Source organism: Rhizopus microsporus (genome assembly GCF_002708625.1).
Source record: "Rhizopus microsporus ATCC 52813 unplaced genomic scaffold scaffold_6, whole genome shotgun sequence".
In the NCBI taxonomy this organism is placed as follows: domain Eukaryota; kingdom Fungi; phylum Mucoromycota; class Mucoromycetes; order Mucorales; family Rhizopodaceae; genus Rhizopus; species Rhizopus microsporus.
Genome location: NW_019671921.1, coordinates 455223 through 481179, shown reverse-complemented (window position 1 = coordinate 481179; position 25957 = coordinate 455223). Strand labels below are relative to the sequence as shown.

Here is a 25957-nt window from a genome sequence, read left to right as displayed (position 1 = left end):
TGCTTGCATTTTCGTTTGTTTTCTTCAGTAATTCGTTTTGTATCTGGAATGAAAAGCTCTCCGTTTTAGACACACTGCACATCTTACTGTGATCCATTTTTATTGAAAAACTGACGATCAAAGCAGTTGTCTTTATGAAAATGATAGATAAGGATACTAAAATGGCGCAAGATGGTCATGGATCACTATCATCCCATTCGCTAAAAGTGCTTCGACAAGGAAACGTACGTTTTGTAATCATGCAGATTCTATGCAGACTTTATTTTAAAATAGGAAATTGAAAGGCAACAGCTTTCCTCTAAAGCATCGGGATCAAACAGTCCAACAGCTAACGTGAGTAGTCATTACAAAGCAACTAAAAGCTATTATCACTTAAACTGGTACTCAGAGAGTGTGTATTTAGTTGGTGAATAGAGAGAGTAAGGCTATTGGAGTAGGAAAGATTGAGAGATTAACAAAACATAGAGCAACGACCGCATGTTGGTATACATACTTGCATGAAACGGAAGTGGTAGGAAATTAACTGTTCATATAGCAAAAAGAAACTAGAAATCGAAGAGTAATTCGATAGGTTATGGAATGCATTTGAGCCTCTGATGAATCGATTATCTTACTGGGTAGCCCATCCAACATTTACATTTAACCATTTGAAGAAGAAGCGATTTGTATCTGGAGGGAGCTATTTCCGACCATGCATGACTATTTGCCAAGGGCAGCTTAAATAAAAGGATAATCAGAAAAGAATATGGCCCAAGAAGAGCACTTCGAAGGAGTACATTAGTTAATAAAAGCAGTAGTCAAAGCTTGTAAAAGAGCATTGGTTGCGCATGCTACAAGTCGAGTTGAATTATTCACGTACAATTTATTTGCCACATACCTTTTCTGACAGTTCTGCTTTGTTTCTTCCCTTTATTTGCCCTGCCTGCTTATCCATAGCGGCAATGGGATCAATGTCACTGTAATAATGTATGTGAATGATATAGCAAGATGTTTTTATCTCAACATTGATTTTATGAACCTATCTCTACGCCCACTGCTATTGCGTTCTTCGATAGACAAAGACAGAGAGCACAAGTCTTGATCTTTGGACACACTATCGTTGTCTGCTTGCACATCTTTTTAACCGTGTAACCTAGCTTTTTTTTTTTTTTACTTTTCGATTATTCTGGTTTCCTTGTGCACTGCTTGACACGGCAAACGTCCCCTTTTTCGCCACAAAATCAGTAATAATGGGAGCATCAATCTGCCATTCCAAGAACAAACATAGGCAGGTAAAGAGGCAAAAGAAGCCGCTTCCTTCCTCAAGATTCTCGATATTTCTCATCTTTCTTTGTGAGTCTATCGCCCGGAAATGTTTACCATTCTTTCGACCGTGAGTCCGATCATGCGTTTTATGTCAACATTAATAGTCATATAAATGACTGTTGACTGATCTGGCTCCGCCGACTAGGAATACTGGCAGGCGTACACAATATGTCAACTCTCCTGCAATCATACCGTAGATTTAATTTAGAATGAGATCAAATATATCAAATAGTGTTATATATGTATCGCCGTAGTAATCATGACTTTAAGCATGTTACAAAGTAGTGCCTGAATTTCAAGCGCCGTAAAATGCTTGGCAAAAAAAAAAACCGCCTTTCCTATTTTCCAAATAACAGTAATGATCACACAATACTCTCAAAATGACTACAAAGTGTGGCTATGACATCGCACCTTTTTTATTATTAGTATAATAGGAAATTATGATATAATGAGGATATGGCTGGCCTATTTAGGCGGTACTGGTGTATACACAGGTGGGCCCAGGTTTGCAGCAGCCTGTCTTTCTTCTCTGTCCTTAACGAGTACATAAAAAGCGTGAATATGACCTAAGCGTATAATAAATATTAGTAAGGTAAAAGAAAGAAAACCTTGTTCTTTACCTGGAAGATAGCCCAATATAGTCAAACACCTTAAATAGGAGTGTTAGATCAACTATTGATTTTAGTCTTTATAGGCGACTTACAGATTGATCCAAAAGTCTGCACCACATCCCCTCATAAAGAAGACGCCAAGCGGAGGGAGCAAGATGATGATGAAAATAAGACAGCAGGTTCCAAGCATTGTTTAAAGAAAAAGGGAATAAAAAGAAAGGGAAAAAAAAAAGTTTATTTATGCTTGAATTAAAAGAACAATAGCCAATCAAAATCGAGGTGGAAAGAACACTTCATACAAATTGTTCATGAATCCTTTGTCATATATGTTATCTATTTCTGTCAAACTCTCTATTTTTCTTTCTCTCGTTCGTACTCCTTGGCTATTAGTGTGCATTGTGTAATTTTTACCATTAACGCTTTTTTCTATATTTTCAATCTTGAAAAGCTCTCCTCTGTCAATAGCATCTTCTATCATTTCCCATTTAAATGCCTCGTTTGTTGTAATCCCTCTTCCAGCAAGATAGATCCTATGATAAATCATTAATATCATTCAAGTATATGTACTTGTTCTAATTACTGATAAGCAAGAAAGATAAACACGACTACAGACACTACAGCTGCCAATATACCAATGGCGCCAATGATACGATCATGTTGCAGTATGTACTATATATAAATGTTATGAGTTGCTTTTGACACAATAATTTTACTCACTAAAAATGCTTTATAAAAGCTGATGGGTGTCTTTAGATGAGTTAAAGGGTCATATATGTAAGCCTTATCCAGGCCCCATTCAATAATCATGCCTCGATAAATCTGAAAACACAAGTAGGCACCGTAGGCACAGAATTGAACAAGTGTCATTAAGAACATAAAGAAATAACGTTGATTGTTCTCTCCGACGCAACCATTAATCCAGGCACAGTGATGATCTAATCTTCCAATACACGCTTTACACATTGAACAATGTTTGGATCGAGCAGGTCTAAAGTAGCATGATTTATATATTATAGAGTCATTTTTCCTTGATCTTGACTTACTTTTGTAATTTACAAGTTGAGCAATCCTTTGGAGCATAAATCAGACGGTCGTATTTATAATAGTCTAAATGTGCCTTAATGTTCTTTGGTGTGATAATGCCTGGATTGGCTGTACAGACAATATAATAGGATACATAAAGCCAAATGATTTGAATGGGAATGATGGCACTATATTAAATAAGTAAATCAGACACGATGATTCTTTCCTTTCTTTACTTGTGAATCCAATGTAAATAAGGTCCAGGAAAGTGAGGCATAGCAAATTTCAGAAAGCACAGAATAGATGCACTTGATAATAAAACAAAAAAGATCTAAAGGGGGGATATGAGTGATCCTAATAGAATAGAATATAATATATTTACTTGTAAGAATGGATTTCTACTTTCACAGCAATAAAACCAGGCCTTATTGAATCTATCGACATTGTGTTTTCCAATAGTATGCAACATGATCCAACTATGTTCCTTTTTTCAGTCAACTGTCTATTTCATCCAAGCTATATTTTTTACATTCATATTACGTTATCATTTTAGGTATTTTCTCAGTTAATATAAAGTGTAGTTTGCCAATAGGTCCATTTCTATATATGCTGTTTAACAATAAAACTCGTGTATAATATCTTATTTACCTTAAACTTGGAGATTCCCCAAACAATAACACAAAGACAATAAAGCCAAACATGACCAAAAACAGCACAAGGTAGACGGCTAAATCCTAATGAGAAAATATGAGGTTTATTTTTATTTTTCTTTGTTACTAATTCAACATTCATCAATCACTTGCCATCTTTTCCTTTCTTTGTTATGAGAAAAAGAAGGGTTCAATTTAAAAAAAAGGGCATTTAGCTGAATTTAAAAAATAAAGAAAATCAAAGCACCATCTTGTACTTTTCTTCAGCTTGTTCAATAAATGTCAGAATAAAGGCTATCAATCTCTTTAAAGAGTTATAATCTTTGCCTAAGATATCATCTGGCTTCCAACTAGCAGCTTTTGCTACACCAAGGTTCTTGTTGATATCAAAGAAATCACTGTGCGATGCATCATAGATTTCTGTCTCAAACCAATGATTATCCGGGCTTATTTCTGCAATGATCTGCTTTCGAGGTTGATACTCATTCATCGGTGCTTCTCTCGTCGCGAGCTTTTCAACTCGAGTGACTTCAATGACATAGTTTTGAATCCTGTACTGTGTTGTTTCTTTCAACAAAACCTTCTTGACGCGTAAGAAATCAGGAACATCTTCATAAATCAAGGCGCCCGTCGTGGGATTCATTGCGACTTTCTTTACAAATGTCTTGATCGGTTTGACGTCTCTACGTATATGGTCTTGAACCTTCAGACTGAGCTGAAAGTCTAGCTTTCGGTCAAGACACATCCAATCGATCTCAGTAACTACCTTTTGAGAATAAATCACCTTCTGTGCTTCAATAATGGCGTCTTTCATTTGAATGATGATCGGTTGATACGGTATTCCCTTTTGATTCCTTGAAAGACAATAAAACTCATGATATCTTCTTGGTTTGGTGGGAGTAGGTAAGATATCTAAGAGTCCATTCATCGTGTTGTTATCTGACGTGATCACATCATTAAAATATGGCTGGATACCATGTACCAACATCAAGATATCACGTAAATCATGAAACTTCCATAGAGTGCTAGATACCTTCTTTTCTACATTTGTCCACAACATTTTACCAATTTTGGCTGACAACAAAACTTCACCCTTGTGGCCTCTGGCTGCCTCTAGACCCTTTTCTAGTCCACATCTGATGTTGTCAAAGTTGTAGCTTTTCGCCATCTGCAATTGACTAAAGGGTCGACTAGAGCCAACTGATGTGGGTGCCCTTTGAAGTGGTATTTGTAAAACTTGGTGTATGCTGGGATTGTTATGGGACAGAGTAGGTTTGTATGAGTGATTACAAGAACTGCCTGAGTTACTGCTCATACTACTTCTTCTTGAGGATGATACATGAGCGGTTGAGTCGATGTGTGTCAAGGGCTTCACATGGGCTGATTGTTCTGGTAGATAAGAGGGTATAGCATGTCCTGGTATAGGTATAGGTGTAGAAGGCATAGAAGATGAGTCATATCCGGGTGATAATAATGATGATAATGATGATGTCAGAGAAGGAGCTGGTGAGATATTTATTCTATTGGGAATGTCTCGTTTTCGTTGAATCATATCCCTGGGTGGACCAGAGAATACGGGCAAGATGATGTAAAGCGAACGGCGATCGACATGATCCGAGAATGTGATGAGTGATTTATACCTGTAACTCTTTAGTCTGCATAAGAACAGCTGGTAAGAATCTGATTCGCATGAATAATGAAGACATGGAACAGTCATGGGCTTCATATAACACCCAATCTATCAAATAACAATCAGTCAAACAATCAGTCAGACGAATGTTGCATAATATCAATTAACATACATAGGTCGTCTGAAGCCTTTCAAATCGACTGAGAGCATCATTGACTGATTCTTCATTATATCCTTCAATCATGATCCTTCTTCCGACCAGAGTACATATTGTCAATGTCGCATCACTGATCAAACTCAAATATTTTGCATTTTGCATATTATGCTGAGGTGGACCAGTTAAAAGGCTTTCAACATTATCTACCTTATTGGATATCTCAAACACTGCTACAACCATATCATCATTTTTGTTCATTTGCTTTGGAATAGGATAGTCTGGCTCATGAGCGTCCGGCGCTGCTTCGACTGGCCTACCCACAATGACAGGTTTTTGTTTGGATATTCTTGGAGGCAAGAGTGCTTGATTATTTGAAAAATCAAAGGAACTCAAATAGGTTCCATCCATGTAGTTGCCATCAATTCCTTCATGCTATCATTGAGATCATAAGCTCTCTTCCCTCCATTTCTTTCTTTCTCCTTACTAGTCTTGGTAATAGCTGACATAGTATCCACTCCTCTCTATTTTATACAAGATGTACTGGTTAGGCTTGTGTCATACAAGTAATGAAGCCTTAAATTTACATTTTACGAATATCCTGTTCACTCCCTCCTTTCAATTCAAAATACTGCTTGATTGCTTTAGGAATATGGTATGTACACATATAATAAAGTCATTTCTTTAAAAAAAAAAAAGACCTTACTTGTTCAGCAAAATTGAAAGCTATCTTGATACCTGTCTTGCTTTCCATTTTGCTAAATAAACTCAATAAAAGCACCATAGAGCATAATGTATTCTTACAGTAAATGATGTTTAAACCTGTCATAGAGACCATGTGTTATATATGCAGCCGAATAAATGTATGTACAGACTATGTACGTGTTAATATATAAAACCATATTATACCGAAAAATAAACTTACAGTTCATAAACAAGGAAAGAAAAAAAGAAGCCCGATCATAATTGACTCTTCTCATTCTTATTTGTAATTCCGCCTCTTTCTTTCTTTCTTTTTATTGTTTATTGGGAAATGCCTTATCTGGCTGCAAAGCTACTCTATGTTTTTCTATTTGCTTGCCAAGGTTCAGCTCCTGTCTATCTATCCTTATTCTACTCTTCTCAGTTGGGATTAAAAAGTAGTCAGATCGGTTTACTCGTAGCTATTGGTATATCTATATATAAAAAAGAAACCAAAAACAGCTGTTTATTCTTTATATGTATAGCACCTTTCATATCAGCCATCGCTTGTCCGTTATGGACGACTATTGCAGACAAGACAAAGACTCACCGCTACATCATGTGTATTGTTCATACCTTGGCCACCTTGGCTATTGTCAGTGTGATGGGCATACCTGTCGTGATTCAGTCTATAGATGACGCAAAAGAAAAAGGACGATTGACTGTGACCTTGGTGACGATCACCTCAATATGCTTTGCATTCTTTGGCGTACCCGTCGGCCCTTTAGTCGACGGAGGTGTATTGAAGATATTGGGGAGGCATAAGGATCAATATGGCCGACAACGCATGTTTGGATCCATTTCTTTTGGTGTGGCCTCGTCTCTGGTAGGATTTATTACCGAATGGACAAGTGATATGAACGCGATATTCTATATTTATGCATTATCAGCCATTTGTTTCATCTTGGTCGCAGGAAACACTCAATTCAAGTCAGAGCGATCACCCCGTCCTTATTATTATCGTACATCGTCATCGTCTTCAAAGGTTCCTACAGCAGCAACATCATCTGCGAGACCCAAAATGACAAGAAGTGATAGTGTAAAGTCATTTGAAGTGGACCCATATGATGAAGTAGGTATCGACCTGGATTCATCACAGATTCGACAGAATGAAATACAACGATTGATCCAGTTTGCTACCGAGTCGAGTATCATTGAAGCCGTCAATTTGTCCAATCCACCATCCCATAGACTGAATGCAAGACCATCTCACTATAATGAACCATCCAATATGATTGAACTCTTGAAACGATCTGAAGTATCATTGTTTTATTTAACCATGATGCTGATGGGTGCATCATTAAATATGGTTACAAGCTTTCTGTTTATTTACTTGAAGCAGGAATTGGGAGCAAGTTCATCACAGATCGGTTTAACCGGATTGATTGGATCATCCACCGAACTGATCTTTTTCTTTTATTCTAGAGATGTAAGTGATTCAGTTTTTTCAAGAGGGTATGTACTTATCATGTTGTTTAGCTTATTCGCTTGTTTGGTATCAAGAGTTTAATCATTCTAGGGCATGTATTAACCGTCATACGTATATTCACATATACCATTCTTCCAAGAACACCCACAGGTGCAAGTGCTGCCATTGGACTTCACTTGTTAAATGGTATCGCATTTTCTGCGTTATGGGGTGCAGGCGTCGTTCAAGCAGATGAATTGGCGCCTCCTTCATTACAGGCAACATCACAAGGTAAAGACAGAAAGAAAGAAAAAGTGATGGCGATAGTAATGCTTGTGTAAAAATAGGTCTTTTAGCTGCCATGTATGCAGGTGTTGGTGCTGGATTGGGAAGTCTAGTGGGAGGAACGATTTATGGGAAATTTGGATGCAATGCCATGTTTTATACAGTCATCAGCTTGACATTGACTAGTTTAGAATTATATTTAGAAACCAATACACGATGTGGTATCAGTGATATGGCTCGTTGGCTATACAAAACATCCATCGACATCTATAAATGGATTCAGCAGTTGAGAGGCATTGGACAAGCAGTGCCCAGATGGAGTGGTACAGGAAGGATTCGTTTAAACGAAGATTGATTTTTGTTATTTACCCTTTAGAGAAAAACTTTGTGTAGATATCTTTATTAAACGTATACCAAATTGTGTAAATAGAGTTAACAGTTTTCTTTTGCTTTAAGGTGATTTATACAATAGGACATGACCAGCATTATCAAAAGCAACAACAACATTTGTCAAAGGATGATGAACCATACCCAGCACTTCAGCATCACCCACCTTGACTTGTCCCGCTGATGCACCAGTAGTAAACTGAAAGCAATACATGAACGAGTCTTCTGAAATACCATAGATATAGTCTCCTTGTGGTGATACGGCTGCGGTGATAAAATCAGAGCCTGCTTTCTTGTTATGGCTAAATGTCTTGATGATCTGACCCTTTGTTGACATGACAAAGAGTGTGTTTGTCTTGTTACAGACAAGATAAAGATTTGGATTTTTGGGAAGTGGAATGATGGCCTGTACTGATGCATTGCCCAGCCCACCCATTGGATTCAGTTCGTCTTTTTCAACCTTTGCATGAGGAGCGATGGTATGTAGGCATGAGGTGGTTTTAGCATCCCATATCTATTTAAAACTGTAAGTTACTGCTTTTCTTTTTGAATGGGCATATTACCTTTACTGTACCGTCACTGCTCGCACTTAGGACGAGAGCACCATCAGCCGAGAACAAGACAGAGTTGATAAAGGATGTATGTCCCCTAAACTCCTTTAACACCTTTCCAGATTTTAATCCATGTATCCGGACCACGTGATCTTGACTACCGCTCAGTAGTTGTGTATTGTCCTTGTTAAAGCAAAGTGTCGTGATCGCTTCAGAATGACCAGTCGCTATCCTTTTCTCGCACTGACCTGTCTTTACTCTCCAAATCCATATCTTCCCGTCCAACGAACCAGATGCCAACACTTGATTATCTGAGCTGAATCGAACACAGAGAACTGCTTTATCCATGGCCATTAAACGATCGTTGGCCTGGTACGGAAGGTCCTTTCTCAGCTTGCCTGTCAGATAATTCCAAATTTCAATAAACCCATCGGATGAGCCAGTGGCCAGGTAGAGCCCGTTTCGTGAGAAGGCGGCGCATTCAGCATTTGTCTTTTTGCCAGGAAATTTGATAGATACATAGTGCTGGTTGGCAAATAAGTCCTGCTCTGCCTTTTGCATATCGGCTGTTCCTTTAAACAGATTATAGGATACACCGGGCGAGAGAACACCTTGCTGCTGTTGCCACTTTAAACTTTGTCCTAGTAAGGTCAGCAGTCGGCTACTAGGTAAACTGGCAATCTCTTGGTCGAGCTCTAAATAGATTGATATAAGAAACGGCATGCATATATAAATAAATACAATTCATGTACTATCTGCAATGGTTTTTCTCTTTTGTTCAGTCGCATACTTGTAACCACTTGTTGGTCGCTCCTCAAAATAGTTTTCAATAGCTTGATATCTTTCAGGAAATTCTTCCAGCATCATTCTCAACACGTTGGATGTTCTCAATATGACTCGAGCAGTGCTTATTTCATTTCTTTCTATCAACTCAAACATCATCTATAGACTTTATAAGATGGGAATCATAAAACACTCTCTATTTCTTTTCTCTACCTGCTCATAGATATCAAATAACCTTTCCTTTCCAAGAGATAGTTTAGACACATTCTTTAAAACAATATCCCATCGTCCATCCAATACATCTTGTATGAACTGAGCCTTATTATCCATGGTATTTAATGTCTGACGTGATTCCTTTTCGAGAGTCTTTAATGAATCAGTCAAGTTATTTTCTCGAAAGAACTGGATGATCAACTTGACTACACTGTATTTTGTTGGTTAATGGTATTGAAAAGTAGGTTAATCATGATATTTACTCTTGCTGGTTAATCTCATTATTGGTTGACATTATTGACTATTGCACGCAAGGAAAAAAAAAAAAAAAAAAAGAGGTTTCTTTTTCGTTTACACTTTACACGCACGCGACAGACCTACAAAAAATTTTCTCCTTCTCTCTCTCTTTTTCTTTTTATTATTATTAATGATCATCAAGGTTCAACTCGACAGTGAAATTGCTGAACATATTGTAAATAAAGTCACTCCAGACACCTTAAAGCAAGAAGAGAAACTTGCATTAAAACATAAAGGATATACCCGAAGATCGAAATCAGTACGCTTTATTGATGCAGGATTGACAGTGAGCAAAGATCAGACAGACAACCCGATGGATACAGATCATGGTGAAGATATGAGTGAAGGTCTGTCTCATCATAAAATAGTGCATGAAGAAGAAGACGAAGAAGATAAGGATGTGAGCGGAAGATCGATGTTTGGATTTCAATCGAAACGAAAAAGAGCATCCTCCATGATGCAAAAGGCAGCAGAGGTTCAAAATGAGTCTCAGACACCTGTAGAAGAAAACAAAGAGGAGACAAGTTCACGGAAATCGGGCAGACGAGTAAAGCCGACGATGAAACGAAAGCAACTAGAGGAAGAATACAGCGCAAGCACAAAATCAGATTTTTCGAAAAAGCGTAGGATTCAGAGACAGCTAGAACTGCTAAAAGACGACCAAAAGAGCTCGGATGAAGGTCAATCGTCATCAGACGAAGAAGAGGACGAAGAAGTAAAGAGTAAAGAGCGTGGCGGTGATACAACGGAGGGATACGAAAGGTACTTTTTGGACCTTCACGGCAAGGCACAGACATCCAACAACACATTATCCAAGCTACAAGTACTCGAACCACACGAATTTCATTTGATATTACAAAAGACACAAAAGAAGCATCGATCAGAGATGCATACTTTATTTGAAATGCAAAAGCAGCATTTTTCACAATGGTACTTTGAGCTTCACTCTGGATTTAACCTTATTTTCTATGGTTACGGCTCAAAACGAAACCTCTTGAACGAGTTTGCACAAACAGCATTAACAAATGGGCCTCTAGTCGTCATCAACGGCTTCTTTCCCTCCATCTCTATCAAAGATATCTTACTTAAAATCACAGCAGGTGCATTAGGAGTACAGGTACCAACAGGACAAATACAAGATCATGTCGCGTATATTTGCAACTATTTCTCTCGAGAGGACCGAGAATACGACAGTCTTTACATCGTCATTCATAATCTGGATGGACCTAACCTTCGTAATGAACGAACGCAAACAGCCCTTTCTATGCTTGCCAGTGCAAACAATATACATCTTGTTGTGTCTGTGGATCATATCAATGCAGGTCTTTTATGGGATAATGTTAAATCAAGTCGGTTTAATTGGATATGGCATGACGCCACTACGTTTGATGATTATCTAGTAGAGACTAGTTTTGAGAATTCACTATTGATTCGATCAAGTGAACTAGGTGGTGCACGCGGTGCCAAATACGTGCTAGATTCATTAACAACAAACGCTCGTGGAGTGTTCAAGATATTGGCAGAGCATCAGTTAATGGAGATGGAAATTGCCAATATGGACGGTAAAGGAAATGAATCGGTTGGTCTTAGCTATGGACAATATTATCAAAAGTGTCGAGAAGGATTCTTTGTATCAAGTGATCTAGCCTTACGCACAGAGCTGACAGAGTTTAGAGATCATAAATTGATCTCTAGTAAAAAGGCAATGGATGGTACAGAACTATTTTTTATACCACTAGACAAGTCTACGTTGCTGCATATCTTGGAACAGATGTAGAGAGGATGAATGCAATCATGCGCATTATTGTACTATAGCCCCTTAAATTAGATATTTGCTGTAATATACTTAAAAAGAGAATACATTTTTATTTCTACATGACAATACTACTACTTCCAATTGTTGGAAAATAAATGGGGGTGATAATGAATGGGAAATATATATGTAAAAGAGCATATGATTCTTGATGAGTTCTACAAAGCCAGCTTTGTAGTACACATTATTTACACAATTTAAGGATAGTAATCAGCAAACAAGGTATGACTTTGAAGTATAATGAACTCAATTGTATCTATCATCTCATGTGTCTGTCTTTCCTTGTTTTCAGTCACATCATCATTGAGTCTCATCAGAGTTGGACCAAAAACAACAGCAAGGTTCTTTGAATTCATACGATTGACAGACTGATGGTCATGTATCCTATAAGATAATAGTTGAGATCGACCGTAAGTAATTTTACATGACTAACCTTCTCAGGTGTTGTGCAATATATTTGGTGGTGCAATATATTTCGTTTGGCAAATCATGAAGTAAAGAATAAGTCTTGTTTAATCGTTCCTGAGGGCTGATTGTACAAGACACTACAAAATATAATGAGTCAAAGGTATAAAATAAACCATTGAAACTTACAGATCACTTTGCTAGGTATCAATGGCACAGGTAAACTACGCAGGTATAGTTTTAATAAGCTAGCGACAACAGCGATGTCACATTCAGACAAGTCAACGTCTTGACTTGTTTCAATCATATCCTGTAAATCCTTGACTTGTTGAAGCGAACCAGATTTACGATAAATGCCTTCTACAGTCAAGCCTCGTAATTCTATTTCTTGTACACATTTTGTAACAATCAAGGGAATACGTGAGCCTTCAATTTTCACTTGTTCAGCCAAGTCTTTGCCAAACAATGAGTCTAGAACACACATATAAATGTAAGCTCTCTTTCTCTCCGACAATTAATTATTTATGATATTTACTCCTTTCTCTTGTTTCTTCTGTGGTCATCTCATTTTGGACAACCATGGCAGGATGCAACACTGGCTCCGATACATGATTTCCCTTGGCATCATCTGCTTCAGGCTGTGATACCTCCTTTGCTGAGTCATCCTGTCTTCTTCTTCTCGTTGATAATCGTAGACTCAATTGACGAAACAGGCTTGGTTCTCTTTTTAATTTTATTTCTGACTTGTTAGTACTTGATTGTTTATGGTAACTGTCACTTATGGACGTATTGGATGAATGGATAGAAGGAGCCGGAGGATCTTCTAGAGTGACACCAAGGACAGCATGATCCTGTTGATTGTACATGAACGCCGTTACCTTATTCTCCTTTTCTGCAATCAGCCGAGAAAGCTGTTCGTTCTTAAGCGACAGTTCTGTAGATCTTTCTGTCAATCGAATGACTTGTTTTAACAAGTCATCACGAATATCAGTCAATTGACTGTTCTCCAAGGACCTTTGTTCGATTTGTTTTTGTAATTGACTCAAATGAGACACGTAATAGGATTCAATCAACTCCCAGTGATCTGTTATACCAGTCATTTTTGTATTTCTTTGTATTTCATTAGGATGGTCCGGCTCCTCTATTCTATTTATGGTAAACAAATGATTAATATAGTTTAATTTGAAGAGGGCTTATTTACTGATTATAAGAAGAGATAGTGTGTCGTTTATTTGCTTCTGTATTCAATAGAAGCTATAAAGTATGTGAATTTATGCAAGCATGTAACTGATGTTTCATATATACTTTGTAAGGTTTATCATAAATCATTAAATTAATTAAAGAAAAAGAGAGAAAAAAAGGGAAAAAGAGAGAGAAAAAGGCAACTTAATTATAGTAATCAGTGTCCGAGAACTTTGCCCCCGACGACTCTCTAAGCTTCATTTACCAAAAAAAAAGTTGTGTATGTGTTTCAATTTTGCTCAAAGACGAAATTAATATGAAACAATGCATAGATTATTGATTTATATTTCAGGACAAAAATTCAGCTTCAAAGTTCAAGTATCCCCCGTTTGGACTCGAATAATGAGTTCAAAAATAAAGAGTTGATTTCTTGAATACAAAGAGAGAGAGGGTATCGTGAAAACAAGGCCATTGGATAGTTTAAAGGCTGACTGCTTCGATGAAAATGGATCGACGCGGTTGTTGTAGGATAAAGAGATACCAGAAACGGCTCAGTAATTGTATCTGGTTGGCTGTTCCCTATCCACCATTCACTCAGGGTTTCTCTCAGTCATGTAATCTGGGACTTTTGTAAAAGTCATTGACTTTTGTTTATATTTATACTCTTCATTAGTCTGGTGCTTGTCGTCTTTGGGATAATCAATGTTTTCGTCATTGACAAGATACTATTTTTAGAAAACCAGTCCAGGAACAAACTATTGCCCGAAACCAATTTGCTAGAGTTTTACTCGGCTCGGACGAATTGTAAGAATAAGAAAATCATTTCATGACACATGAAATATTCTACTTGTGTATATAAACTGACGTCGTTTTTTCTTTTTGTTATCATAAAGAATAGTCTTTTTATTAGAGACAATGCAATATTTGAAAGAGAGCACTCGTATAATTATCTCAGCATATTAACATATATTGTCTCATTCTCTCTCTCTTTCTTTCTTGGCCATTCGAAAGCAGTAATTCGGAGTATGAAAAGAAGAAATGTCTAGTCAGCAAAAATGACAAAGCTGGTCTTTTGTTGGTTGCCATTCATCACCACCAAAAAAGTCAATTATTTCTTACGCGGCCCTTCATCAGACCGAAAAATCAGAAAATATATTTAATGCAAGTCCTCTTTTTTATTTTATTTTTTTCTTTACTAAAAAACAAAAATGACTACTTTATACGACTTTACAGTTAAGAACATCAAGGGCGAAGCCTGGAACTTAGCCGATCTTAAGGGAAAGGTAAAGCAGAACTAGAGTTGGTAAAAGAAATCAATGACTAATAACATATAAGGTTGTCTTGGTTGTCAATGTTGCCTCCAAGTGTGGATTCACCAAGCAATATGCTGGTTTGGAAGAACTCTATCAAAAGTATAAAGATAGAGACTTTGTTATCGTCGGATGTCCTTGTAACCAATTTGGTGGTCAAGAACCTGGTTCAGAAGAAGAGATTCAAAACTTTTGTTCTCTTAACTGGAGTGTCACTTTTCCTTTGACCTCCAAAGTGTAAGTTGACAAAAATTTATCAAGATGAAATACTGATTGTTTCATAGTGAGGTTAATGGAGATAACGAAGCTCCCTTGTGGAAATGGATGAAAGAATCTCAACCTGGTATCTTGGGGTAAGTAAAAGTGTTTGTACGTCATGAGTAATGTGTGAGCTGATATCATTTTCCCTTTTTATTAGTTTGAAGCGCGTCAAGTGGAATTTTGAGGTAACATTTGTTTATAAATCATAAAGTGAAACTTGTAACTGATCCAACTTTGTTTAGAAATTTTTGATTGATCGTGAAGGAAAGGTTGTTAAGCGTTATGCTTCCACCACTGAACCAAAATCTATTGCCGAAGAAGTCGAAAAGCACTTGTAATCATATCATCTTTACTGCATTAAAAAAAAAACATTTACTTTATTTAATAAAAACAAGTGGCTATCACACACTTCTTTTCATAGTCCCTTCAAGCATAAGAGCTTCTCTTGCCTTTCGGAAAGCAAGATCAAAGTTTGTTGGTAAATGATCGGTCAAGATTGATTTCTTAATAACGACTTCCTCTGAGACGTTCATTGCAGTTGTCTTTTCTATAGTGATACGGTCTTGATTACTTGGTGTAGGGTCCTATCGTGCTGATTAGATAGATTACGCGATGACTATGAGGGAGCTTACATTCCAAAATTGGTATATTTGTCCTGCAACATATAGCTATAACAGCTTGATTATTTATGAACTGCAGTGGTTTTTAATGCAGTAGCTTACTCGTGGGTTATCCTGTTGATTCATCAGCCTCTTTCGAACTTCTGAAACACGATCGGAAATGCATTTCCATCTTTCGCCCTCGAGCTTGTTATTTCCTAGAATGATATCAGATATTCCTACCGTGTTCTTTGCTGCTTCTGCGCTGGCTATGACTAACTCCTTGACATCCATCATTGAACCGTAGCTTAATTTGCTAACAATGTCTTCTGCAAATACAAAGGATTGAACAACGTCCTATGAACTAGAATTAAGAAATCATAAGCAATTTAAAGAAGGGATGAATACTTTATGCTTTTCTGCCAAATCTAAACTCAATCCACATGCTGGAGCATAACCAAAGCATTTTATATTAAAATCCTTTCCGTCTGGAAACGTATCCAAACATTCCATAAGCATATCTGTAAGAATTGCAGCTGTTGCTGCGCCTAGGCTATGTCCTACAATGACAAGGCCAGTAGCATTGTTCTCGTGTATAAATGTTCGCAGTAATGGTAAAACATATTGGTAAAACCAGACGGCTGATTGCTGTCAAAAATGTATTTAATCCCCCTCGCAGAAATGTGCCTCAAGCAGTACTTACTTTCATTCCACTATGCACGTATCCACCCTTCCATGGCTCATATTCGCAAACCAAGTCAGTCAAGGTGTCCATGATACTCTAGTCAATGTTAATATAAAAGAAGGAAATGGCTGCTACCCCACCATTGTTCCACGAATTGATAAAACGATAGAATTTGTAAATCTATCTCTTGCGATGAAATAACTTGGTCGAAACGCCTCAGATGATCTAAATTCATAAGCAAGCAGGTCTTCTTTAGGTATAATCAGATATTCAACGATTGACCTTGCATCGGAATGCTCTCTAATAGCGTCTGATAATATACCATTGCCTTTACCCATAAAGTTGAGTCCTTTCCAACCGTAAGAAGCAATTGAAAATTTCCAGAACCTTGCAGCTGTTTCGATTTCGGATAAATCCCGGACGATATCCCAGCTTCTTTGTCGCGGAAGATCAGTAAAGAATTTCTCCAAGAGAGAAAGGCCCGTTACTACTTGCATATGCGTCAACTCAAATCCTTGTCCCTTTTGTTAATTACAAAAAGATGTCATTTAATATTTGTATATATCTTTCTTTTATTGTATTTACAAAGGCTGCCATAAGCTTTCCAATCATCTTAGTGACTGTATCTTTTCCTTTAACCTCCATACTTTCTTCTGAAGTACTATCAAAATCACCATTCACATTGTCTGAAGGAGCCGAAACCATTTCGCCAAATTCATCGTCTTCTTCTTCTTCTTCATTATCACTCGCTTTATAATCATCATCAGTAGCTAAGGGCTGTATCAGATCCTCTTCTCCAGACTCGCTATGCAAATTAACAATCCGCTCCTTAATCTGAATGGCTTCTTTTCTTTTTTTCTGGCGTTCACGATTGAACTGCATATGTCGTTTCGCTTCGGCTACGATCTGTTCCTGCATGACCAAGTTTGTAGCGACGACCGATTCAGCTGCTGGTAACTGCACCATGTCGTCCTTGCTATTTTCGAGACTCACAAACTGATAATTGATCTGCGCATGAATCGCACCGATACTATTCACTCTTGTCCTCTCACGGCCAATACTAGAGCTTGCTCCTGATGAGAGTGTTCTGTCCCATATCTCATAGTAATTCGTAAATGAGAGCGGCATGTGCTTGAGTAAGCCTAATCGAATCTCTGTCCTTCCTAAATGTTTATCTGTAGAATAGAATGTTCCCGTGTCAAAGAGATCAAGCTGCATTGTACCAAACAGTTGCGTGTGGAAGGTAACTTGAAAGTCAAATGTTGTCTTGTTTTTACATTCTTCCAAATTTGATTGATAACATTGATCTAGAGTGTACATTTTGAGTATTTATTATTATTTCTTTAGATTGTCGTCTACCTCCTAATGTCAAAACGATATAGGGCTTTTTTACTTTGACATTAAACAGGCAATCAAGTATTTTAATCTAAATCATTCAGTCATACTCTCTCTTTCTTTCTTTGTCTTTTCTTCACAGTTAAAGACATGCCTTACGTTTACAAAGCCTATTGTTGGAGATCGTCGCGTATTGTCATTCTTTTTCATTCTTTCCTTTTTGCAAAAAAAAAAAAAATACGCAGAGTATTTATGTTCACTGATAAAAGAATGATAATTTCAGACAACAAAAAATAATAAAAGAGATAACCAATAATGATAAAAGAGAACCCACAAAAAGTAAAAGAATGGATAAAGAAATGATCAGTACATCAGTTATTACATGGATATTAAATACTTACATTATAAAGAAGAGAAAGGGAGAGGCAAAAAGTGAGTAAAATTATAAAGAGATTATTACTATCTTACCCAAAGTGCATTAAATAGGGCTAGCGATAACCAGCCCAGAGAAAGAAAGGAAAAGAGAGAGAGCAAGAGAGAGTGGCCAAAGGAGCGGAAGGGGTGAAGGAGTGTATGGGGCCAAAGTTTGGTTGTTACCAAACTATTCCCAACTAGAACCGGGTTAGTTTTGACTTTATGATCTATAATACTAGTGAAAATAAAGGCAAACACTTGGCGCGCTCAAAAATGCACTCAAAAATAGACTAGTGCTACAGGTGCTTCTTTGGAGCGCTACATGTAGAGACACTGTACAACTTTACATCACTAAAGTCTCTGCCTAACCTAAAGCTGTCTAGTTCATTCTGTCTGGTACAAAGTACGAATTTATAATTACACATTATTAATCTTGGTTCTTTGCTGATCAAACTGACAACACAAACTTAAAGTGCATCAGTAACAACATTTCTTTTTTATCTCTTTCTTCTTGAAAGAAACAATCCAAGATGATAACATTTAAAGTCATGTTTAGCTTGATGCTACACGTTGAATAGTTTTGTTGGACTTCATCATAGGCAGTGAATAGAGGTAGCACGCATAGTGTTAGTCTAACTCCTGAGTGCACCAAGTGTTTGCCAAAATAAAGGTATTGCAGGCATTATCGAGTCGTCTGGCTCAGAATCAAATGTCGCCCATTCAGTTAAAGATTCTATCAAACAAATAAAGAATTCCACGAATGAAGAAAATTTTAACGCTATTTCGTTTAAGATTTGTGAAAGATAAATACAGTCAAACCATGATTTACCGATACATTTGGGATATGGGTATACCTACCAATAAATAGAAGTATACCGGTATTAATATAGTTGTTATAATATAAAAGTAGTAATAGACAATAAGATACAGTAAGACTGAATTAATCCTTTTTATTGATAAAGAGTGGTTCTTATTTATACTATTCAAGCTTACTGTGGAATTATAGTTGACGTGGGTCTAACTGTCGTTATGGAGCAGAGTAGCTTAATTAAGGGTTTCATAGTTTTTACTACTGTGAGGTCTGAATCAAGAAATGATGCTATGTACTAGTAAGTGTTATTGTAAGGATAATTTCCTTAGTTTCAATAAGCGTGAATTATGTTCGAATATGACACTAGTAACCACTCTCAGGACGATAATAGCGGTAAACCGAGGTTTGACTGTGATAATTAACATTTCTGCTGATGGTCAAAGCTTTCTACTAGTTACCAAGTATTGTTATTTGTTCTTAGAACAATCTCAGTTGCCTGCGCTCTGGCTTCCAATGTGGCAAATGCGCTTTATTTTCATATGTACATACTAATAAACTTTCAAACTCCCTTTTCCTTTATATCTTTCAAAACCGCTATTAGAAAGAAATAAGTATATAAACTTGGAAATTTTTATTATTGTATTACTGAAAATAAAGTGTAGCTTGGAAAGCCTATTGCCATATCCTCAGTCTCCTCTACGTTAACTTGAGAATTTCGTATGATGCGGTTAGTGCCACCCGACCTTAAATTGGGCTGAGCACAAATTGTGCTCTGCCGCAGACTAAAAAACGCATGTGTGTGCTTTCATAACCTTTTTTTTTTTTTTTTTCCTTTCTTTATAAATTAGAGAATGCAGAATTATAGCAATAACAACGCCCCTTATCCAGGCTATGGACAACAACAACAACATGGAGGAATAGCTGGATTTGCTGAGAACTTGACTTCCAGCTTTAGCCAACTTAACGTCAAAGATCAATGGAATCATCTTTCATCTCATGTGCCCCACCTTCCTCATCTATCACATGGTGGCGAGAGGCCTGGAGAGGTTGTTTGTGGTCCTTTGCTTCGATATATTGGCATCAATTACACAACTCGCCAGTGGCAAGGATCTATTCTAGTCGTCTCTAGCGACCACCACCCGCCTCCGATTGATATTCAAGTGACTGAACCAACAACACAACGTAAGCAGACGATTAAGCCTCGAGCAGAATGCCTGGACGTGTTCCGCAACAAGTTTCGTTTTTGGAGATACGACGTTCGTATTCAGTTGACAGATAATGATCAAATCGCCACCTATTCCACACCTTACAATAACTGGGCTAGCCCTTACTTCCAATTCCATATGCCCTCATTTTATCAATCCATGCGATTCATGTTTTATTCATGTAACGGATTCTCCGATATTCCACAAGAGATCAAGGACAAATTTGGTGAGAAAGAAGCACCCCTCTGGCAGGATGTTCTCGATAGACATGAAGTCATGCCATTTCATGTTTTACTCGGTGGTGGCGATCAACTCTATCAGGATAGACTCATCAAGGAAGATTTCATGAAACCATGGGTGGAAGAGAAAGTGCCTGCGAAGCGTCTGGCAATGAAGTTGAGTCATGAAATGAAGGACGGATTTGAAGATTTCTATTTCTGGAATTACTGTAAAAACTTCGGGTAATAGGATGACATACACACAGAGGACAATGGGGTAGAGATTCATCCATGAAATGATAGGTTCAAAGACAACCCTGTTGTGGCCAAGGCATTTGCTACTATTCCTTCAATGAACATGTGGGATGATCATGTAATGTAACCATTAAAAAAAAGAGTAGAGCATATGCTCATATCGATCTAGGATATCATTGATGGCTATGGTTCATATCCTGCTGATATGCAACGTGCAGAATGTTTTCAAGGTATGAAATAAACAAACATATGCGATAGTAAACTAACTTTCTTTACAAGTCTTATTTGCTAATGCATGCAGATTTTATTACTTATTTCAACAGCATACAACAGTGGAATTAGCCCCTCAACATGGGATGGTACGAGGCACACTTGACACATGCAACCACATTATTTCTACTCTTGGTCCAGATATTGGATTTATTGCATTGGACTGTAGAGGAGAAAGAACAAAGCACGATGTCTGTAAACCATCTACGTACGACAGCGTCTTTGAGCACCTACGCTCTATGATGCCATCGACAATAAAACATCTCTTGATTCTGACGGGTGTGCCCATCATTTACCCTCGTCTCACTTTATTTGAAAACCTCATGGATGGAGCAGCAGGATTTAATCTGGCTACTATCGCCGGCAAGACTGGAGCACTGGGAAATATGATCTCTGGTCAGCTAAATAAATGGAATGGCGATCCAGAATTATTAGACGACATGAATGACCGTAAGTAGCATATTCTATTGGATAACAGAGATCATTAAAGCATTCATTAGATTGGACTGCTTCAAATCATGAAGTTGAAAGAAAGAAGTTTATTGAGCGACTTCAGCAATATGCCCGTGAAAGATCTGTTCGAGTTTCATTCTTGGGAGGCGATGTAAGCATATAGTCTGTGTGTCGAAACCCATTACTTAACTCTTTCGTAGGTTCACTGCTGTGGTGCTGGAAAGCTGTATTCTAAAGATATGAAGGATAAAGAAGAAGGTGACCCATTCTTGATGGTACAAATCATTTCTAGTGCCATCGTCAACGTTCCTCCTCCTCAAGCACTCTTGACTGTTTTGAACCAAAATTCAACTTATATCACGTTCAATGGTAACGTTGAAGAAAGAATGTATAATCTATTTAAACGCTCACCAAACGGCAATACGGTAAGAAAAATACTGGATGGTTGCCACTATTTGCTAATCAAACACATCACAGAGACAAAACAAGAAACTGATGGGTATGAGAAATTACTGTGCAGGATACTTTGATGAGAAAACAGGAAAGATAAATTTCTGGATACAAGCAGAAAAGGCAGTAGGAGTGAAAGGAACGATGGGATATCTTGTTGATGTACCACGACTTTTGTTTGGTCAAGCAGGGTATCATCTCTATCATCAAAATAAGAGACAGCTGCTATCAGAGTATAGTCAGTCTGGAGAAGAACATCGTCAGCATTTTCATCTTCCCAATCCCTTGGATCGTTTATCGAATGCTTTTGAGCAGCACTTGTCTATGCCAGAAGCTAGCAATTATTAACTAGAATACTAATGAATAAAAAATAATGTATTTTTTGTGAAAGAAAAACGATGAGAGTTGCGAAGCAATTTTGGATTTTTTATTGATTTAATATTTGTTGGGTCCACCACGAGCCTTAAAGACGTCCTTGACCTTCTTTTGGCATAGTATCAATTAATTTGTTGATCGCCTCCGGGTTAATTTCCCTCCAAATACTCTTCAAAGCGACTTCCATGGCTTGCTGGGTTTTAGCATGAGGGTATAGAGCGTTAACCCACTTCTTCATCATGCTCCAAAGATTTTCAATCGGATACAAATCCGGCGATTGTGCTGGACAGGACACCTTGTTTATCCCTTTGCCTCCCTCCATCTAGTAGTACTGGATCATAGGCCTGGTTTATGAAGTCGGCACTTCTCTTCATTCCTTTCTTCATAAAAACAAGTTTCGACTTCATTCCACCATCTATGGCACCCCAAACCACGATTGAAGTTCTGCCGTTTTTGAAGGCTGACGCCAGGCACCCTTTCTTGAACTTTTCCAAAGTATTACGCTATACCCCGGGCTTTGAGGAGAACTTGCCGATTTCAAAGCTCGACTCGTCTGTCCAGATCACCTTTCTCCAGTCATCTGCTATCCAATGCTCATGTTTTTTTTTTGGCAAAATCATATCTTGCCTCTTTTTTTTTTGTAGGGGCATGAAAGCCAAATTCTATTTATTTATAAGTCACGTACCAAAGGCAGCGGTGAACTAGGAAAATTGAAGTACAAGAAAATAAAGTAAAAAAAAAAAGCAAATAAAATCAATATACTATACTAACTATGGAGAAGTGAGGTTGTCAGTCCTTGGAAGGGCTAACGACTGCACCACTCGAATAGCTTCTTGAAGCACCAGGGTAGGTACGAAGGGCGTAGAATCAAAAATAAAACGCCAGTATGCTTTCCATATCATTAGCAAGCTGCATCCAAAGATGCTAGAGGAATCAAAGGATTGCACTGAATCCTGTTGAGGGAAATTAAGGTGTAAAATTGCCTGCAGTAGTGCATGGCGTGATCATAGGGACAAAGGGAAGAAGTGGGTCCAAATGAGCTTCCAAGCGAGGTACTTTTTTCTACAGTCAATTAAGAAATGACAAGTGGTTTCTGAAGGCGAACTCCGATTGCACAGACGGCAGAAAGGAGAGAAAGAGGGAACGATCTTGTGTAGATTGGAAGCAGCAGGCAGCTTACCATGGATCAAACGAAACCAAACATTTCGAGCCGGCAAAGGGATATCCATGCGCCAAAAGGTTTTCCAAAACCTGACTGAATTACCTAGTGCGACTGAGGATTTTTTAACTTACGAAAGGAATGCTTTATGAATAAGCTTTCGCAGGTGAGAAGGCTGAATTAGCTGGATCTGATGATCGACTAACGGGGTAACCAACGGCAGAATTGTATTATCAATGGTGGTATGACCCAAAGTACCATCATGTGAGCCAATTTGAGAAGGTAGCATTAGCCGAGAAAGGAAAAGTGATAAGCGCACAGAGTGCGAATCTAACAATTGATACAATCGAACAACACGGTTACGTCAGCATTTAACAACGCGTTTCTCTTCTGATGTTAGTCTGCGTCGTATAAATTGCAGTTGAGGATCGAAAATGAAAGCATCCTGCACCTGAATATTTGAGTAGAAGGAGCGCTTGAGCAACAAAGGACCCTCAGAAGGCCAATCAATAACCTCAGAGAGGGGTTATACCATAGAGACAGACGCTGAGATTGGAGTGGGTTGTGACATATCCGTCCCCAAGGAAAGTTTATGCTTCTGTAAACCAGGGAGAATGTCAAAAACGCGAAACTATAACGAACAAAGGCTGGGACGAGAAGGATGCAATAGACCCTGCCGTAAGGAAGGGAAGAAGAAAGGCAAACGACCGTCTGGTAGAGTAAAAGAAGCTGTGCTTAAGATATGGGCAGACATCCATTTAGCCACAATAGCTGAAGGAGCCTCAGACAACAGAAATGGCGTGAGCCACCCGATATGCGAGAAGGCTTTGTTGAATTGCAGGATTGAGAAGGCCAAGGCCACCGCGTTGTGTAGGTTGCAGCAACACATTGTAGCTGATATAGGGAAATTGATGATGTTGAACAAATTGGCGGCCGATGGAGGTAATTTTATCCAAAATTTCCTTAGGAATCCAATTAACGCGTAACACATGCCATATTTTGGAGAGGAGAAGTGTATTCAACACGGTCGCGCATCCACGTACAGACAAGTTGCGACATTTGTGCATATAGCAGCTACGCTTAAGTCTGGCAACCAGATTAGACAAGAAAATCTGACGTTGCGAGTGAGAGTGGATTATCGGGTAGCCCAGATACTTCAGAGGCTCGTCAGAGGTGCGACCATGCCACTGACTGATGTCTGCAGTGGAAATAATTGCGCGGCAGCTAGGAGACGGTTGCCCAGAAAGCGAGAAAGCAATAGTTTTGTCGTAATTTATTTGAGTTCGAAGCAAGATTGTACAGCCGTACAAGCTCCTGAAAGGCTCGTAAATCGTCCTGATTCCAAAGAAAAACACAAAGGTCATCTGCATAAGCCAATACCTTGAACGAAGGAAGAGTCGGAGGGCCTTGCACTGGTGCAGAAAGTACCCTTAGGGATGGTGAAGGACCATCAAAGCCATGAATTCTTCCATCGGATAAAATATAAACATAAATAGCAGTCATAGATTCTCTATCCAAGTAAACTCTCACACAAACTTAATAGTAAGCAGCTCTTCTTAATAAAGAATCTAATTCGCAAGTCATCGACTTAATAGCCTTTTTTCAATAACACTAAAGCTGAATACAACACAGAGTCCATTTTTTCTTTTTGTCCTGAAAATCATACCACATCCAAAGTCCGACTGAAATCAACTGGAATTGGGTTAGGTACGTCAAGCAATACTACAATTGACGAAAGGAGAACAGAGGATGTGGTCACCCAGCCCAGATGGTATGAAAGATTTCTTATGTATCTATAAGTTGCCCACCCTTTATACAAAAAAAAAAAAGAAAAAGAAAAAATAGAATGCTTAGCTTGGAAAAGGATTAAGAGAGATAGTCTACACTTTTTTTTTATTTTATATATTTTCAAATAAAAAGCGCGGCTCGAAGAGCTTATACCACATCCTCTGTTCTCCTTTCGTCAACTGTAGTATTGTCGCCATTGAAAAATATTTGGTATTCGCTGAAAAAAAAGAAGAGAATTCATCGGGTGTTGTAGGGAACTTGATTGTAGCACAGTTTCTTCTGACATATGTTCCATCGATTAAATGATTTCAAAATATAATTGGAGATCTATTAGAGATATTAGTTGAATATTTTCTAAGATTACCAACAACAAGGAAAAGAAACTTACCGTGATATCGGACAAAGTGTCCAACATTTGTGTTGTATTCAGCTTTAGTGTTATTGTAAAAAGCCATTAAGTCGACAACTTGCGAATTAGATTTATTAAGAAGAGCTGAATATTATAAAGTCTGTGAGAGTTTACTTAAGTAGAGAATCTTTGACTGCTGTTTATATTATTGTCGTCACTGACATTATTTATGCTTATATTAATATTGTTATACTAGTAGCTACTATAGTTGTTATTATAAGTTATTCTTATCAGATGCGATAGAGGAATGTAAAGTAGAGTGTATGCTCTACTGTAAGATTATACTCGAGTTATTATAATGATTGTCTCATCAAACACGTCACCAACTCACTTATGCTACTTTCTTTTTTTTTGTAACTATGTGGCTCTCATTCAATAAAATTATGCGACCATTACTTTCTCTCTAAATGCTTTAACCTTTCCACACCTCATTCAGCATTTGCCCTTACTCATCACAAAGGGCGAAGCCCTTAAGCCTGCGGCAGCACGACGACGTGCAAAAACGAGCGTAGCGAGTTGGAA

General features: G+C 37.9%; 13 protein-coding genes across 13 annotated transcripts; 4 read left to right on the top strand and 9 right to left on the bottom strand.

The window, feature by feature from the left end:
* Positions 1 to 1770: 1770 nt before the first annotated feature.
* On the bottom strand, positions 1771 to 2106 carry RHIMIDRAFT_236586 (uncharacterized protein; the record flags this gene model as incomplete). The annotated part of the gene is made up of 3 exons (XM_023608583.1): positions 1771 to 1871; positions 1926 to 1954; positions 2009 to 2106. 3 exons carry the CDS (start codon positions 2104 to 2106, stop codon positions 1771 to 1773), a joined length of 228 nt encoding a protein of 75 aa, XP_023467238.1.
* A 42-nt stretch (positions 2107 to 2148) lies between these two features.
* Positions 2149 to 3733, bottom strand: RHIMIDRAFT_121186 (zf-DHHC-domain-containing protein). Its single transcript, XM_023605409.1, has 8 exons — positions 3588 to 3733; positions 3480 to 3539; positions 3322 to 3415; positions 3176 to 3270; positions 2960 to 3127; positions 2634 to 2904; positions 2497 to 2585; positions 2149 to 2446 (listed from the first exon to the last, which is right to left on the bottom strand). Exons 1-8 carry the CDS (start codon positions 3638 to 3640, stop codon positions 2185 to 2187), a joined length of 1092 nt encoding a protein of 363 aa, XP_023467237.1. The 5' UTR covers positions 3641 to 3733; the 3' UTR covers positions 2149 to 2184.
* RHIMIDRAFT_279587 (uncharacterized protein) lies at positions 3480 to 6382 on the bottom strand. Its single transcript, XM_023612858.1, has 7 exons — positions 6299 to 6382; positions 6080 to 6247; positions 5961 to 6004; positions 5861 to 5897; positions 5392 to 5808; positions 3588 to 5327; positions 3480 to 3539 (listed from the first exon to the last, which is right to left on the bottom strand). Exons 2-6 carry the CDS (start codon positions 6125 to 6127, stop codon positions 3828 to 3830), a joined length of 2046 nt encoding a protein of 681 aa, XP_023467236.1. The 5' UTR covers positions 6128 to 6247; positions 6299 to 6382; the 3' UTR covers positions 3480 to 3539; positions 3588 to 3827.
* A 24-nt stretch (positions 6383 to 6406) lies between these two features.
* On the top strand, positions 6407 to 8162 carry RHIMIDRAFT_250700 (MFS general substrate transporter; the record flags this gene model as incomplete). The annotated part of the gene is made up of 4 exons (XM_023610746.1): positions 6407 to 6542; positions 6600 to 7543; positions 7594 to 7813; positions 7870 to 8162. The coding sequence occupies 4 exons, from the start codon at positions 6407 to 6409 to the stop codon at positions 8160 to 8162; spliced, it is 1593 nt and encodes a 530-aa protein (XP_023467235.1).
* Positions 8163 to 8258: 96 nt separating this feature from the next.
* On the bottom strand, positions 8259 to 10036 carry RHIMIDRAFT_287372 (WD40 repeat-containing protein SMU1-like protein; the record flags this gene model as incomplete). The annotated part of the gene is made up of 5 exons (XM_023613464.1): positions 8259 to 8708; positions 8758 to 9440; positions 9498 to 9687; positions 9742 to 9952; positions 10005 to 10036. The coding sequence occupies 5 exons, from the start codon at positions 10034 to 10036 to the stop codon at positions 8259 to 8261; spliced, it is 1566 nt and encodes a 521-aa protein (XP_023467234.1).
* A 561-nt stretch (positions 10037 to 10597) lies between these two features.
* On the top strand, positions 10598 to 11815 carry RHIMIDRAFT_201224 (origin recognition complex subunit 2; the record flags this gene model as incomplete). The annotated part of the gene is made up of 1 exon (XM_023606517.1): positions 10598 to 11815. One exon carries the CDS (start codon positions 10598 to 10600, stop codon positions 11813 to 11815), a length of 1218 nt encoding a protein of 405 aa, XP_023467233.1.
* A 233-nt stretch (positions 11816 to 12048) lies between these two features.
* On the bottom strand, positions 12049 to 12740 carry RHIMIDRAFT_201436 (RhoGAP-domain-containing protein; the record flags this gene model as incomplete). Its single annotated transcript, XM_023606543.1, has 3 exons — positions 12049 to 12235; positions 12285 to 12380; positions 12433 to 12740. 3 exons carry the CDS (start codon positions 12738 to 12740, stop codon positions 12049 to 12051), a joined length of 591 nt encoding a protein of 196 aa, XP_023467232.1.
* Positions 12736 to 13667, bottom strand: RHIMIDRAFT_121152 (uncharacterized protein). The gene is made up of 3 exons (XM_023605408.1): positions 13562 to 13667; positions 13458 to 13510; positions 12736 to 13402 (listed from the first exon to the last, which is right to left on the bottom strand). The coding sequence occupies exons 1-3, from the start codon at positions 13583 to 13585 to the stop codon at positions 12775 to 12777; spliced, it is 705 nt and encodes a 234-aa protein (XP_023467231.1). The 5' UTR covers positions 13586 to 13667; the 3' UTR covers positions 12736 to 12774.
* Positions 13668 to 14646: 979 nt separating this feature from the next.
* RHIMIDRAFT_201358 (glutathione peroxidase) lies at positions 14647 to 15347 on the top strand (the record flags this gene model as incomplete). The annotated part of the gene is made up of 5 exons (XM_023606533.1): positions 14647 to 14721; positions 14774 to 14985; positions 15033 to 15101; positions 15167 to 15194; positions 15252 to 15347. 5 exons carry the CDS (start codon positions 14647 to 14649, stop codon positions 15345 to 15347), a joined length of 480 nt encoding a protein of 159 aa, XP_023467230.1.
* Positions 15348 to 15410: 63 nt separating this feature from the next.
* Positions 15411 to 17613, bottom strand: RHIMIDRAFT_236578 (alpha/beta-hydrolase; the record flags this gene model as incomplete). The annotated part of the gene is made up of 7 exons (XM_023608582.1): positions 15411 to 15593; positions 15642 to 15677; positions 15732 to 15965; positions 16017 to 16256; positions 16312 to 16389; positions 16434 to 16814; positions 16879 to 17613. The coding sequence occupies 7 exons, from the start codon at positions 17611 to 17613 to the stop codon at positions 15411 to 15413; spliced, it is 1887 nt and encodes a 628-aa protein (XP_023467229.1).
* Positions 17614 to 19687: 2074 nt separating this feature from the next.
* On the top strand, positions 19688 to 22084 carry RHIMIDRAFT_279549 (uncharacterized protein). Its single transcript, XM_023612857.1, has 7 exons — positions 19688 to 20519; positions 20580 to 20649; positions 20701 to 20761; positions 20811 to 21251; positions 21302 to 21405; positions 21455 to 21679; positions 21732 to 22084. Exons 1-7 carry the CDS (start codon positions 19705 to 19707, stop codon positions 22050 to 22052), a joined length of 2037 nt encoding a protein of 678 aa, XP_023467228.1. The 5' UTR covers positions 19688 to 19704; the 3' UTR covers positions 22053 to 22084.
* Positions 22085 to 23025: 941 nt separating this feature from the next.
* RHIMIDRAFT_279547 (uncharacterized protein) lies at positions 23026 to 23837 on the bottom strand. The gene is made up of 2 exons (XM_023612856.1): positions 23373 to 23837; positions 23026 to 23330 (listed from the first exon to the last, which is right to left on the bottom strand). Exons 1-2 carry the CDS (start codon positions 23525 to 23527, stop codon positions 23084 to 23086), a joined length of 402 nt encoding a protein of 133 aa, XP_023467227.1. The 5' UTR covers positions 23528 to 23837; the 3' UTR covers positions 23026 to 23083.
* Positions 23838 to 24020: 183 nt separating this feature from the next.
* RHIMIDRAFT_236576 (uncharacterized protein) lies at positions 24021 to 24741 on the bottom strand (the record flags this gene model as incomplete). The annotated part of the gene is made up of 2 exons (XM_023608581.1): positions 24021 to 24462; positions 24539 to 24741. The coding sequence occupies 2 exons, from the start codon at positions 24739 to 24741 to the stop codon at positions 24021 to 24023; spliced, it is 645 nt and encodes a 214-aa protein (XP_023467226.1).
* Positions 24742 to 25957: the final 1216 nt, after the last annotated feature.